The sequence below is a fragment of the Megalobrama amblycephala genome, linkage group LG5 (genome assembly GCF_018812025.1).
Source record: "Megalobrama amblycephala isolate DHTTF-2021 linkage group LG5, ASM1881202v1, whole genome shotgun sequence".
Lineage (NCBI taxonomy): Eukaryota > Metazoa > Chordata > Actinopteri > Cypriniformes > Xenocyprididae > Megalobrama > Megalobrama amblycephala.
In genome coordinates this window covers 21,632,533-21,648,741 of record NC_063048.1, presented here as the reverse complement: position 1 = coordinate 21,648,741, position 16,209 = coordinate 21,632,533, and the positions used below count along the sequence as shown (strand labels likewise).

Sequence of the window (16,209 nt, the reverse complement as noted above, 5' to 3'; positions counted from 1 at the left end):
TGCTGCATATATCAGGCACGATCACTGACTAATCTGAAATATTTTACATGGACATCGTGACCGCTTTAGATCCGTTGTACATTTACATTGCTCTAGCTCACGACGCACCACGTAAATGAGCCTCGTTCTTATTATGAATTCTCTAAAAGAGTCTTGTCAGAAGTGGGATTTGAACCCACGCCTCCATTTGGAGACCAGAATCCTCATTACCTGAGAAGGTCGAACCCTTGAGTCTGGCGCCTTAGACCGCTCGGCCATTCTGACACTGTGAGGAGAAATGGAATTATAATATATGAATGCTTTTTTTGTAAACATAGCCGCCCAATAGATTCAAAACTGTCTCAAAAACATTTTTTTATTTCTTTTTTAAATCCTGCATTTAGATAATGTCAAAGTGATCATACAGGCTATAAGTACTTTAAAGCGTATAACTTTATCTGTCAGGTTATTTTATTTCGAAGCTCGAAAAGAGTCTTGTCAGAAGTGGGATTTGAACCCACGCCTCCATCTGGAGACCAGAATCCTCATCACCTGAGAAGGACTGATGCCTTGAGTCTGGCGCCTTAGACCGCTCGGCCATTCTGACACTGTGAAACACTTCCACTGGAGCACACTGGAACACGCACTTATAATGGTTATTTGTTGTTTTATTACCTTGCTTATTTAATAAACAAATAAATAAATAAACAAAATTATTACTGTCAAATTGTATCCTTCACAATTATAAGCTGAGCATATGTTTGTGTATTGTATCATGCTTCTTTTTAAAGTTCCGGTTCTGTTTGTATGACAAACAGAATCTTCTTACCATTTTTTCTTTCAAATGCATTAATGTTTTATTGCTTTTCTCCCAGACTTTCAGTGATTTATGATTAACTTCGTCATTAGTCAGTTCAATCAAATTCAAGGACAATATTTGATAGTTTTTTTGTCGATCCAAAGTTGGCGTAACATCAGTCACCGTACAGTAGCTACTTGGACCCTTTTCACGGACTGTGATGACGCGTTTTAAGGGTCATCAGCATCGTAAATCTTGCGAAGTTTTTTTATATTTTCATTTTTTTAAAAATGTATGTACATTTATAACACTATACTTAGTATTGTATTACGTTTTCATCAAATTACAAAAAAATAAAATAAAAATAGTTAACGCTGCTGTGAGGGTGTTTCTCTATGGGAGCGACGGTAAAGTTGACAGTTTCTCTCTTCTGACTGCCGTTATCAATCTCTCTCTATTTTTTTCCTCTTTTTGAAAGATGTGAAAACACTGTTGTTGACTTTTTCTTTTACAATTTTTTTTGAGAAAATGGGGACACAGAAAATACATTTAATGTTTCACCGCCATAGAATGTTTACCCAACTATAACGACTTGCGCTTCGAGAAACCCGGACATGTGAAAAGGGTCTTTTTTGCCTGGTCGTATTTTTGCAGCAATATCTTTGACAGTCCACAAGATGGAGCTGGAGCAATGTTCACCTCAGTTTGGATTTGGTTTAACCACTTTTGTAATCTATTATAAATGTGTCTCTCTGGACTGAAATAGATCAGATCTCCAGCACCAGTGAAACATGAGTTGATAAAGATCAAACAGGATTTGTGAGAGTATTGCTGCCAGCCAACTTGGGGATTAATTATTTCAATCAAGTTAATGGCTGCACGTCACCCAGTGGTTAAACATATGCATTGCTATTGGCTGAGATCTAAACAAGCAGCAGTGACATGGCATCTGACGCAATGGCACATCCGGCGGCACTTCCGGTCTTCATTGCCACCGACACATGCCGCTATCCACTGACACAAGTAGTAAGCACACTAGGTAGTAAGCACACTAAGTAGTAAGCAAACTAGTTAGTAAGCACACTTGCACACTAGGTAAAATATTTCTTGTATAGTTTTTATTTATATTACAATTAGTGCAACATTTAAGGATAATAAAGAGAAAAGGTTTATAGATTCCAATGCAAAGAGGCAAATATTTTGTCCAGAAAAAAAATTTCATTTGTAATGCCATGGTTTACCCACTAGGTGCCTGTATGGCTATACATGTATCAAGTCTAGTTGCTCCTAGCTACAGGTCCTAACCGATTACTTATTTTTAAGTTTTGCATTTGAATAAATATTTAGACATGATCATTCACTTGATTTTTATAAATGTTAAATTGTGACGTTTTACTGACTTGAACTATGCTAATGCATCTATCTATTATTTAAAAAAAGCCATTGCTTTAACTTACATATTTGTCGAGCCTCCTTTCGTTCTTTGCTTACTGAAAAGGGTTTATACATTTTATATGCTATCATTGACTTAACTGTGGGGATTACTCTACAATAACCACAAATTCATTTAAAATATAGATATAATTTAATATGTGGTAAGTAGTTCTCATCTATGGTTTTAATATTTCACAAATAATTTTATGGAATTATGGAATTAGAGAAATGCTTTTTTGGCGATGTGAACATGCATTCCTTCTGAAGATACCCAAATGCTTTGTACAAATGCTTTGTAAGCACTATGTAGTAAGCACACTAGGTAGTAAGCACACTAGGTAGTAAGCACACTAAGTAGTAAGCACACTATGTAGTTAGCACACTAGGTAGTAAGCACACTATTTAGTAAGCACACTATTTAGTAAGCACACTAGGTAGTAAGCAAACTATGTAGTAAGCACACTAGGTAGTAAGCACACTATGTAGTAAGCAAACCAGGTAGTAAGCACACTATTTAGTAAGCACACTATTTAGTAAGCACACTAGGTAGTAAGCACACTATGTAGTAAGCAAACCAGGTAGTATGCACACTATTTAGTAAGCACACTAGTTAGCAAGCAAACTATGTAGTAAGCAAACCAGGTAGTAAGCACACTGTTTAGTAAGCACACTAGGTAGTAAGCACACTAAGTAGTAAGCACACTATGTAGTTTAGTAAGCACACTAGGTAGCACACTATTTAGTAAGCACACTAGGTAGTAAGCACACTAAGTAGTAAGCACACTAGGTAGTAAGCACACTATTTAGTAAGCACACTATTTAGTAAGCACACTAGGTAGTAAGCACACTATGTAGTAAGCACACTTGGTAGTAAGCACACTATTTAGTAAGCACACTATGTAGTAAGCACAATATGTAGTGCTTAAAATATTTCTTATATACTTTTTATTTATATTACAATTAGTGCAGCATTTAAAGTTAAATAGAGAAAAAGGTTTATAGATTCCAATGCAAAGAGGCAAATATTTTGTCCATTACATTATTTGTAATGCCATGGTTTACCCACTAGGTGCCTGTATGGCTATAGTGTCAATTTGTGGTGGCAAGTGGCACATATGACATACTCCTGCTGGTTGGTACCACTTTAATTAGAAAGATTTTTATAAAAAACAAATACATATTTATAATATAGTTAAATGCACTATAAACTAAAAAAAGGAAATATGAATACGCACACATAACAGGCAGCACACTAAGTAGTAAGCACACTAAGTAGTAAGCACACTAGGTAGTAAGCACACTATGTAGTAAGCACACTAAGTAGTAAGCACACTAAGTAGTAAGCACACTATGTAGTAAGCACACTTGCACATTAGGTAGTAAGCACAATAAGTAGTAAGCACATACCAGAAGTCTATGAGACCTTATTTTGTGGCATCTCTCATGCTAATTTAAAATTATATAAAATACCCGACTGGTTTTTGTATAGTAGTATAGCGTCAATTTGTGGTGGCAGTGGCACATATGACATACTCCTGCTGATTGGTACCACTTTCATTAGAAAGATTTTTATAAAAAAAAAAAAAAAAAAAAAAAAACATATTTAGTTAAATGCACTGTCAAAACTAAAAAAGTAAATATAAATATGCACATATAACAGGCAACAATATTAAACATAAGCCATAAGTTAATGGTTTATGTAAAAATTAATGGATGTAAAAAATGCCATACGAGAGCAATGTATTAATTAAATGTCATTTTACCATTAAGTATATGTCACACCATCTAGCCTACATAATGGACAGCCAGCAGCATGTGTCACTATAGGCTACTGGAGGTGGCACAGCATACTGTACAATATGCCAGTGGATAGTGGCATCAGTATAGCTGCTCAACTCATCAGTCAATCACTCCTGCAGATGTCACAAAATACGGTGACATGGTCCGCGAGACCGCGACAGTGTCAGTGTTTCGTGACAATGTCAATGGCACATGCCACTATCCACTGACACATGCCACTGTCCACTGACACATGCCACTATATCACTGACACATGCTGCTATCCACTGACACATGCCACTGTCCACTGACACATGCTGCTATCCACTGACACATGCCACTGTCCACTGACACATGCTGCTATCCACTGACACATGCCACTGTCCACTGACACATGCTGCTATCCACTGACACATGCCACTATATCACTGACACATACCACCAGTGCTGGGCACGTTACTTTAAAAAAGTAATTAGTTATAGTTACTAGTTACTTCTCACAAATAGTAAAGGAGTTAGTAACTGAGTTACATCATTATAAAAGTAACTAATTATCAGGGAAAGTAACTATTGCGTTACTTTAAAAAAATATATTATTTTTAAATATATCAAATAACTTGAATGCCCCCATAATAAATATAAGTCTAAGAATAAATTATTCTTGATCGTGACTCATGATCCGCTCTTGCTCACGACATGAAATTTATCTGTACTGTACTAAGTGTTAGCCATTAAAGGAAACATAGTTTTATATTTATGTTAAAATAGCCCTTTGTTATGTTTTAAATTCATTTACTTGATTATGAAAAGTGAACAGCATAAAGATGCATAATAAGATGCGCAATATATCGGGAGACTTGGAGTGGGTCAGACATGATTTTGACCACTTCATTAAGTTTTGTTTTGTAGAAAGCCTTTCTTTAAAGTGAATTTCGTTTTGTAAAAATTGTATCTTAATTTTAATCAATGTTTCATCAACCAATTGCCTGGATTTAATAAATAATAAGAAGCAAATATAGCAGGCAATTTAATCCTGACATGGAGGCGCCGGCGCGATTACTGGCTCGTGAACTGGAGCGCGTCTTACAGGCTAAATTAACCGAGACTCAACGGCTGCTTGCCTCACAGACATGAGAAAAATATCTATAGAAAGCTTGAAATATCTACTTTAACGAAAACGAAATAATTAAAAACGAAAAGAAATAGGCTACTCTGATTATGTAATCCAAATGAAGTGCATTCTCTCTCTAGCACGTCCACTATGAGCAGATGATGAGAGTCAATGTCAACTTCATCTTTGCAGCCGACACTGATTTACAAAGCATTACTTTATTAATAAACAATTAAAATGTCTCCTTGCTGTTTTGGTCACATTCATAATCATTACTCTTGCCGGTTCTTTATGGTAAGCTTTATGCGCGCTTGAGTGCTATAGCCATTTATTATGGTTTATTATGATTTATTCTCTCCAGTATTTAAGAAATTAAATTAATATAAATGTGATTAGTCAACTTATGGCTTAAATGAACAACTATAGTCGACTTGAAAAAAAAAAAAACTTATTTCACATATTTTCGATCCAGCATGTCACAAAGGTTATTCTGGTTTGAGCTTGCGCTCCGCTCGCATGCTGACACAGACACAGAGCATCGTACATTATTGTCAGTTTATAGTTATAAAAGTTTAAAATTGTATCTCTGTATGACTAAACCCAACACACACCAGAGAAAAAAACTTTGCAGGTCCTACGGCTGAGAGAGCCTACTCGGATGAAAACCGCTTCAGTGAGCTCAATTATAGTATTATACTCAATTATATACTCAATTATATACTCAATTATATACTCAATTATACTCAATTATAGTACGCGGCATTTTTTTGTAATGGTAACAGCATTGTAACGGGAGAAAAAGTAATTCGTTTGATTACTTGCTACTCGTTACGTAAAAAAGTAAAAAAGTATTATTCCCATCACTGCCACTATACACTATCCATCTCATGAACACTTGACAAACACAGAACACACAACACTATTACACTTTATTTACTTAAAACACTTATTTATATCTCAATTTGCACACATAATTGTACATACAGTTGTCTATAATATATATTGTCTTTTGCTTTTTTTGCACTTTGTCTATCTTGTAAATTTGTATATTATTATTTTATTCTTTTAATTATGTGTCTTGTCTTGTCGCTGTTACTCTGTTTCACTGTGGAGCTTCTGTCACTAAAACAAATTCCTAGTATGTGTAAACAACATACCTGGCAATAAAGCTCTTTCTGATTCTGATTTCTGATTCTGATTCTGACACATGCCAATGAAGACCGGAAGTGCCACCGGATGTGCCATTGCGTCAGATGCCATGTCACTTGATGTTAATACCCCCTCCCGTTTAAAAAAAATATTTATCAAAAAATATTTGTCAAATTAATTTTAAAAGCATTATGCAGTGATAATAAACCACTAAGAAAATTTCACAGTGCAAGTCCCATGTATTAAGACTCTTGCAGCCCATTTATTTAAAAGGAGTGGCCTTATTACAATAATTAGTCATATAATAGTTATTTTTATTAATATATCTTATTAACATAAGCAATACAATGTTAATTGTTCAATAATAATACACAAGTAATGTTCTAACTAGTTACAGCTCTGGAAAAAAATTAAGAGACCACTGCAAAATGATCAGTTTCTCTGGTTTTACTATTTATAGGTATGTGTTTGGGTAAAATTAACATTTTTGTTTTATTCTATAAACTACTGACAACATTTTTCCCAAATTCCAAATAAAAATATTGTAATTTAGAGCATTTATTTGCCGAAAGCAACAACTGGTCAAAATAACAAAAAAGATGCAGTGTTGTCAGACCTCGAATAATGGAAAGAAAATAAGTTCATATTCATTTTTAAACACCACAATACTAATGTTTTAACTTAGGAAGAGTTCAGAAATCAATATTTGGTGGAATAACCCTGATTTTGAATCACAGCTTTCATGCGTCTTGGCATGCTCTCCACCAGTCTTTCACATTGATGTTGGGTGACTTTATGCCACTCCTGGTGCAAAAATTCATGCAGCTCGGATTTGTTTGCTGGCTTGTGACCATCCATCATCCTCTTGATCACATTCCAGAGGTTTTCAATGGGGTTCAGGTCTGGAGATTGGGCTGGCCATGACAGAGTCTTGATCTGGTGGTCCTCCATCCACACCTTGATTGACCTGGCTGTGTGGCATGGAGCATTGTCCTGCTGGAAAAACCAGTCCTCAGAGTTGGGGAACATTGTCAGAGCAGGAGGAAGCAAGTTTTCTTCCAGGACAACCTTGTACATGGTTTGATTCATGTGTCCTTCACAAAGACAAATCTGCCCGATTCCAGCCTTGCTGAAGCACCCCCAGATCATCACCGATCCTCCACCAAATTTCACAGTGGGTGCGAGACACTGTGGCTTGTAGGCCTCTCCAGGCCTCCGTCTAACCATTAGACGACCAGGTGTTGGACAAAGCTGAAAATTGGACTCATCAGAGAAGATGACCTTACTACAGTCCTCTACAGTCCAATCCTTATGGTCTCTTGCAAACCTCAGCCTGGCTCTTCTTTGCTTCTCATTGATGAAGGGCTTTTTTCTAGCATTGCTAGGAGCCTGTTTTGAACCGTCCTCGCCGTGCACTTCACCCCAGCTGCCTTTTGCCATTCTTTTTGTAGGTCACTTGATGTCATCCTACGGTTGTTGAGTGACATTCAAATGAGTTGGTGGTCATTCCGGTCAGTGGAGAGTCGTTTTCGCCCTCTGACGGTCTGTAGCTTTGTTGTCCCCAATGTCTGCTGCTTGACCTTGTTCTTATGAACCGCCGTCTATGAAATTTTAAGGATGGAAGCAACCCGACGCTCACTGTATCCCTCTGCCAGTAAAGCCAGAATTGAACCCTTCTTTTCCTCACTCAAAACTTTCCTTTTCAACGTTTTTGGCATGGTCAATAGTTATTTTTTGATTCCAATTACTTTTGAGGTACTACTAGCACTGTTTTTGCCATCCAGCTGGTCCCACTGCAAGAGGATAGTGATGAGTACAGAACTGGTTTTTTTTTATATACCTTTCCTTATTAAATAAGATTTGGTTCAGGTGATCACCTAATCAGCACCTCATTCAGTAGAATGAGGTGTGCCTGTGTTGGAATTCAACAGACATTGGAATGGAATGGCTTCCATACTTGTAGAGATGCTGATTTAAGAAAAATTTGCAGTGGTCTCTTAATTTTTTCCAGAGCTGTATGTAAACAGTAATAAATGTAAAAATAAAAAAGGTTCCAGAGTTCAGAGGAAACAATAAATGCTAACAAACATTAACTATATTAGAAAATGATGCAATTTCACGGATTTTCACAATTAATAGCATTTGCATATACAAAGCATTACAGAAGATTTACATGCATTTATTAAAAAAATGGTTTGGAGCCAGGTCATTTGAATTAAAGTGCATGGAACTTCCTCAGTAATATTAATAATTATGTATTTTTTCCCTTTTCATATCTCATGGCCATATCATCACTTCCATCCAGCTGTAAACCTACTTTTAGTTCCCTCTTTATGATATTCGTCAGTCCAAAACATCAAATAGTCTATATAATGTAAAAATGAATGAACATTTGTTTAATTGTCTAGATAAGAAAAACACACTACTATTTAATATTTAGCTTAAAAGGTTAAGAGTACATGCTTCTGGTGTCGATTTTTATGCATTATTTTTGTCGTGATCACAGCCCGGCAGATGTCGTCATGACGCAGTACTTCCAGCGCGTTGACGCGATGATACGTTCCGCCAATCAGCGGCAGTTTCCGAAGCCCAGGAAAGGAGCAGATGATATGGCAGCTTTGTGAGCGGCCAGGTGGAACTCGCTTTTGTTTAATCGGGCTGACAGCGGAACATGAGTACAGTTTAACCCGCACGCCGCAGCGGGGGATCCGAAAATGATATACCTGATATTAATTTCTGCCTTCTCGGGGGCCATCGTCACGCTCCTTCTGCAGCTCTTACTGTTGTACCGGAGGAGCCCTGAGCCTGTCGCTAGGACAGTTCAATATGTCAAAGCAGTTCCTGATCCCGCACTGAAGGATTACTTTAGCAACCAACAAGGCGAGTCAACGCAGCAGCAACCAGATATCACATCGTCTGCCTCCAAACAACCGGAGGCCGCTTCTCCCAAGCAGCAAGAGACCACCGTCCCCGGCAGCAGCCCCAAACAGCAGCCGTCTTCGCCAGCGCCTTCCCTGAGCGACTCTCAGCACACCTCCAAAGCAGAGACATGCGATTTCCTCAATGCCATATTTCTGTTCTTATTCCGCGAGCTCCGAGACACCCCGGTCGTCAGGCACTGGATCACAAAAAAGATCAAGGTTGAGTTTGAGGAGCTCCTCCAGACCAAGACCGCCGGGCGTCTGCTGGAGGGGCTCAGCCTGCGGGATTTCTCCCTGGGAAACTCGGTGCCCGTTTTCAAAACTGCCAGACTCATGAAACCCGTGGTTCTCAATGAAGACAACATGCCAGAGGAGCTCAATTTCGAGGTTGACCTAGAATATAACGGCGGCTTTCATCTGGCCATTGATGTCGATTTGGTATTCGGGAAATCGGCTTATCTGTTTGTGAAGATGACCCGGGTGGCAGGCCGCCTGAAGCTGCAGTTCACCCGCACGCCTTTCACGCACTGGTCCTTCTCGTTCCTGGAGGACCCGCTCATAGACTTCGAGGTGAAGTCTCAGTTTGAGGGCCGTCCTCTGCCCCAGCTCACCTCCATCATAGTCAACCAGCTCAAGAGGGTTATCAAGAAGAAGCACACTTTACCAAACTACAAAATAAGGTAATGTCTAGTGTTATACTGCTGTCTGTCCCTTGCTTTTTTTCAGCGATGCTCATCTGGGGTATCAGGTCCATCAGCTATGGCTGAATAATCACGGTTGGTTGTCTTGAAGATGAATGAGTGTAGCTTTTTGACAGTGTTTAGTCAGATATTGCTTTATATAGCATATATATGTGTATATATATGTGTGTGTGTGTATATAATGTATATAATATATATGTGTGTGTGTATACAGATACATGAAATGATCTGTATATTTGTAGTTTTGTGGATTTAGCGTTTCTTTGACTCTACACAAAGAGGTTGTGAAACTGGTAGTGTTTGTTCATGGGTTGTGAAAAGTGAACAGACATAAGTACTGTGGCACTGCAATAATAGAGTTCTGAGGTTATTGTTAAGGTCATGTGATGAGAACAGCAAGTGTGCTTAGGGTGTGTATGTTCATTTTCCCCGGGTGAAACTGGAAATTGAGGCTGCCTTCCTCCTTTGGTCACAATTCCCTTTACTGTGGTCATATTCCTGACTGTTAAAAAAGTGAAACAACTTACAGATTGAGTTACTTCCTGTTTTTAACTGAGAAAAATACAAGGTCTGTGACTAAAGCCTTCAACCAAGCTGTGGATTGATTGCTTGCTGAATTCATCCACCTACACCTCACTGCTATCTATTACTCAGCATTACTTGGCACACCTAAAACGTTTGGTTGCCAATAAACATTAAGACATCTTCAGCAAGTGTGTGTGGCTTGACTTTTTCTTAGCTGTTGTAGGTTCTTTAGGTTTAAGATTGTCTTTTGTAAGTCATCAGGTGCACAAAGTGGTCTGACGATGTTTTTTTGGCTCATCAGTCAAACTGCTTGTCTTTATGTTGACACACTGTGTCTGTGTACAGTCAATATGAACATAATGTGCAAATCACAAAGTCAAACATAACCCTGAGCACCACGCTGCGATTTTATCCATTAAGTTAATTGTGGTGTCCGTGAAAGGCAAAAACGGCTAGATGAATTTACTCCGTAATCTTCATCAGTTCGGATGTTGCATTTGAACTTTGACCTCACACAGCTGGGTTGTGTGAGTAGTGAATTAAATCACTGTGCTCTCTGTTAAACATAATACTTAACTATTGATTAGAGTGTCAGAGAACAGAGAACAGTCTCAGGACTTTAGCTAATGTTCTGGCAAGGTTCTCAAAGTTATGAACAAACATGTTAATAGAACGTTAATTTAGAGTTATCTGGTCTTTTAATAATGTTCTCAAAATGTTAGCACAAAAATGTTATTCATACATCATTTGTGTAAAGTTTTTTTTTTCTGAAACATTTTAGTTGCACGTTCGTCTAATGTTTTTTAAATGTTAATACTTGTTTCATAACAGTCCCAAAAGTAACGTGTGTGAAATAATAAAATGGAATGTTCCCTTAACGTCAGGATAACCAAAAATAAGTTTTTAAAATGTTAAAAAATTGACATTTTGAACGTTTTCAGAGAATATTCATAAATGACTTGATAGGAAGTTGGGAATGTTGGCAAAACTTTCTCCGAACATATTTTTGTTACCTGGGTTAGTCTTCATCAGAGACTTCTTTTCAAAACATTTCTCTTTCTTTCCTTTGGATTCAGCGTTAATGCTATGCCCTCTGCCATTCACCATAAGGACGCGTCCTGCAGAATGAAAGAGTTTTAGTCATCACAACCGGCAGAAAACTTACTGAAGCTTAACGCTTTACATTACCCAAAGGGAAAGAGCTTCTCAGTGCTGTGAGACATTAAATGACACACTCATTTTCTCAGTATTGGCGTCTTCCCAAAATTTGGAATCACTTCTTTTGGTGATTGAGATGGCAGATATTTTTCCTCTTTGTGTGAGATACAGCACAGAAGTCATGCACTAGTCATGTTTTACTGCCTCAGAGTGGAATGGTTTTTGCTTTAGGGCTGAGATGAAAAGTTCTTACTGTTTAATTTGTCACGTGGGAGGTGACGTTGAGAATCTGACAATATTCTCTTTGAACAAGTGTGTGAGTGGGACAAAACAAAACAAGCGGGCAGGCCACAATCCGTTTCAGTCATCTCTGTGTGGGATGGAAGTGTCACAGATGGAGGAGGTGTTCAGAACAGGACGTGTGTGTGTATGTGTGTGTGTGTGGACCAAACTGCTGCAGACTTTGATTTATGTATGCATGGTTAAAATGCTTTTAATGTACTAGGGCAATAAATATGGGATGAAGAATCAATAGATTTGCTGTTTGATACATCACCAGGAGGTGTTCGATGTATTGATTAGGGGGATTCTTTTGGTGAAAATTGTAATGATAAATAGTTAATATGTAGGGGTGTAACGGTACATGTAGTCGTCATTTGTCATGCATACAGTCAGATGACGAATATAGTCAGTCACAGGCAATCCATACTCCAATCCGGAAGGGGGCACACGGTAATGCAATGCTGTTTGTTAACAGCCACAACAGGAAAAAGCGCAGAAGAAGAAGAGACGATCTATGCACCAACCCAAAACAAGTGTTTTGACATATACGATGAGTATCGATTCATTTTTGTGACGTGCTCCACTAACGTCACGGAAAGGAAACAAGGACGGCAGAAATCGACATCCTGTTTTGTTTTTATTGTGAGTCTAGAGTGTACACAAATTAAAACAGACCCTTTACAGTTTCGAATTATGTCTGTATGACCAACCATAAATGACGGAGTGATTAAATATGCGTGTTCTGGAAATGGGAAGCCTCAGGTGCTGTTTCACTAACTGTCTCCTTGAGGAAAGGTGAAGTGTGCTCTTTTTCTTCTTCTTTTTTCTCCTTCTTGCTTATCGCTCCGTGATTTCTTGAAAAATCGTTAATGAACTCTCACCACAAAGAAAATGACAGGGTTGCATTTATTATTTAAATATTATTGTGAAATATTATAGGTAAAAATAACTGTTTTCTGTATTAATATATATATTCAGCAGCCATTACTCCAGTCTTCAGTATCACATGATCATTCATAAATAATTATAATATGCTGGTTTGGTGCTCAAGAAACAGTTCTTGTTCAACATTATTATCAATGTTGAAAACAGCTGTGCTGATTTATAGTGTTTTTTGTTTTTGTTTTTTTTCAGGATTTCTTGATGAATCAAAAGTAATCTTAGTGATCACTAGTGATCTCAGTCTTTTGGACCTCATTATACATTTTTCAAAAATGCTAATTTTTGCACTGATTCAGTGAGTAAATGTAAAGGGCATTTTCATGCAGGGAAATGCTCCAATTTCCTCAGTTATTGTGGAGAGGATGGCCTGATTATGCTGATCCAGCTCCTTTGTCTGAATGTAGATCTTAACTGTTCTCAAAGGCAGGGCGACAGGAGGTCTAAACTCTGTTTAAAGTGAAATTGCCATCTTTATCTGTAGCAGTGCCATGAAAGGTCTGTAAATTGAGAGATGTGTCAGATGCAGTGTGTGTAAAGAATTGAATTGGCTTTCTATTAAAAGCTGAATAATACTTGAAGTAATATAGTCTATAATAAAGTCACAAACTACCTATTGTATAGAAAGGATTATAATTAGCTATTTAGTGCACAGGAGTCCTATACCCTGTACCTGTGGGGGTATTTATAAAACCCAAAACCGTATGACGTCATCTCTGGTGCATCCTGGATGGGCTCCATGTCACAGATGGCCAAAACTTGAGGGTCAGAAATATGCGTTTGTTGTTTGTGCATTTACTTGTTCTTCAAGTCTGTGTGTGAAGGAATTACTGTTTCTTAGAATGTTGTAATTGTTAAGGTTTCTCCTTCCCCATCATCACTATTTTCATTTTTACAAATTTATTATGAACGATGTTCTCAGATGTCTGATATATGGTGCACATTGTGTGTGTCCATAAGAATGTGTCAATCTCTAAGAATTGACGCGGACTGGTCTCCGGTTACCTCAGTTGATGTCATGTCTGGTGTGTTTGCGTGTGCAGCTGTTATTGATAGGTGTTTAATGACATCTTCTCTCCTCAAAGATGGAGTGACTGACTCTATCTTGGTATGTTTGGGCCAATTGGGGGTAATCTGTACAAAAGAGTTACTGATAGACCCCTATCAGCTGCGTGCCCTTGAGCGAGGCTCGGGACAAATTTTCCTGACTGTGCTGATTTAATGGTTCGGTTCCTCTGAGGCACTAGAGAAACACATTCTCATTAGAAAAAGACATGCCGTTTAATCCATGCATCCATCCGTGTGACACTGATAGAGTTTTGCTTTTTGAATGCCCTTTCCCAGAGAAACTGTCAGCTGCACTCGTCTGAAACTGTCAACTTGCAGCTTCTTCCTGTGGAGCACATTCAGATTAAAAAGTATTGCATTTATTTCCATTTCTTTGCCTTTCCTGATAGCTAAAATAGTTAGGGGTACACAATATATCAGTACAGTTTTTGCTGTTGATTTTAATTTTGCGGTCTAATTTCCCCTATTTTTACCTTTGGGTTACCTTCTAACACTCAGTTGAAGTTAAAGGTCACCTATTATGCTAAACCCACTTTTACAAGGTGTTTGGATGTAAATGTGTTAGGGCTGGGCGATGTATCGAATGCTTTTGTCACGCGCATTTCTTCAGTAAAGCCGGTTCCCTGATTACCGCTAAATCGCCATCACCTGCTTTAAAATGGAGCGGCATTTAATAGACAGAGCCGTGGATCACTGATAAGCCACGCAATATCGCGTTCCATATCGACGGCGATACATATCGATATTGAACGCGATATTGCGTGGCTTATCAGTGATCTACGGCTGGTGATGGCGGTTTAGCGGTAATCAGGGAACCGGCTTTACTGAAGAAATGCGCGAGACAAAAGCATTCGATACATCGCCCAGCCCTAAAATGTGTGTTGGCAGTGTGTGAACACAACCACCCTACAATGATAAAAATCTACTCACTCCTTTTTTTTATTTTTATTTTGATTCTCTGAGTAATGTGACATCACATTACTCATGCCCCGCCCACGGCGACTGACTGACAGTCCTGTATTACCATAGTTTCTGCCCTCAGCGAGCTGTACGCTGTCCGCCGTTTTCTCCGCGCACGAGCAGCTGTAGCGACAACAATGTCTGGTACGTTAAGTAATTAAGATGTTTTGTTGTTGGATGTAAGAGTGAACATAACAGTCTTCATTTACTGACATCTGAGGCGCTGAACGCAGTGGATTCATTTTATTTTTGAAGGGAATGCGCCACAGATCTAATATACACATATGAGTTCTGTAACGTTGCCTGCTGTTTATGTTCACAGACATAACTGACTGTGTTTGTGAACTCTGTGTGGTTTTGACAGAACCTTGTGTGTATTTGACAGTTTGAACAAAACAAAAAATGTGAAAGAGAAGTTACTCACGAGACTTGACTGACAGCCAGCTGTCTGTGTGCGTGCGCTTCAGATAAGTGCGCTCAGAAAACGATCCATTAGAAGTTTAAACTGATATAGCTTTAAAACACGCGGAAATAATAAACTTTAATGATGACAGAAAAACTATGCTATCCGATGGAATTTGCGATATAGATGATAATCAAAACCAAGCAGAGGTCTTGTTTGTATTTGGCAGAGAATCCGATTAAGGCAGGAACTGTGATCGTAGAGAGAGGGCGGGGCACAGCAGCTCATTTGCATTTAAAGGCACATGCGCGAAAACAGCGGGGGTTTTTTTGTGATATTTGTAAATTGTCTTTCTAAATGTTTCGTTAGCATGTTGCTAATGTACTGTTAAATGTGGTTAAAGTTACCATCGTTTCTTACTGTATTCACGGAGACAAGAGCCGTTGTTATTTTCATTTTTAAACACTTGCAGTCTGTATAATGCATAAACACAACTTCATTCTTTATAAATCTCTCCAATAGTGTGTAATGTTAGCTTTAGCCACGGAGCATAGCCTCAAACTCATTCAGAATCAAATGTAAACATCCAAATAAATACTATACTTACGCGATTAGACATGCTGCATGACGAACACTTTGTAAAGATCCATTTGAGGGTTATATTAGCTGTGTGAACTTTGTTTATGCTGTTAAAGGCAAGCGCGAGCTCTGTGGGCGGGGAGCGTGAGCATTTAAAGGGGCTGCAGCCTAAATCGGCTCATAGTTAATGATGCCCCAAAATAGGCAGTTAAAAAAATGAATACATTTATTTTGAGCTGAAACTTCACAAACACATTCTGGGGACACCTGAAACTTAAATTACATCTTGAAAAAATGGGCATAATAGGTGACATTTAAACTTTAAAAACAAATAATTTGCAAATCTCAAAATAAATATCCATTGTTCATAATGTAATGTAATTATAATGTTGTGATGACTAAATTCACTGGCATTTTAAATG

At 38.1% G+C, this 16,209-nt stretch overlaps 1 protein-coding gene and 2 non-coding genes across 4 annotated transcripts in view; 1 reads left to right on the top strand and 2 right to left on the bottom strand.

Annotated features, from left to right (window-relative positions):
• Positions 1–154: 154 nt before the first annotated feature.
• Positions 155–264, bottom strand: trnal-caa. Its single transcript has 2 exons — positions 227–264; positions 155–200 (listed from the first exon to the last, which is right to left on the bottom strand). It is a non-coding gene; the product is annotated as a tRNA-Leu (tRNA).
• Positions 265–475: 211 nt separating this feature from the next.
• trnal-caa lies at positions 476–586 on the bottom strand. Its single transcript has 2 exons — positions 549–586; positions 476–521 (listed from the first exon to the last, which is right to left on the bottom strand). It is a non-coding gene; the product is annotated as a tRNA-Leu (tRNA).
• An 8,246-nt stretch (positions 587–8,832) lies between these two features.
• The window catches only part of pdzd8 (PDZ domain containing 8), a 57,148-nt gene continuing 49,771 nt past the window's right edge, over positions 8,833–16,209 (top strand). For both annotated transcript variants that reach the window (XM_048191213.1, XM_048191211.1), the window contains exon 1: positions 8,833–9,852. In XM_048191213.1, coding sequence (XP_048047170.1) covers positions 8,966–9,852 — 887 coding nt within the window. In that variant the 5' untranslated portion in view covers positions 8,833–8,965. The remainder of the gene's footprint in view (positions 9,853–16,209) is intronic.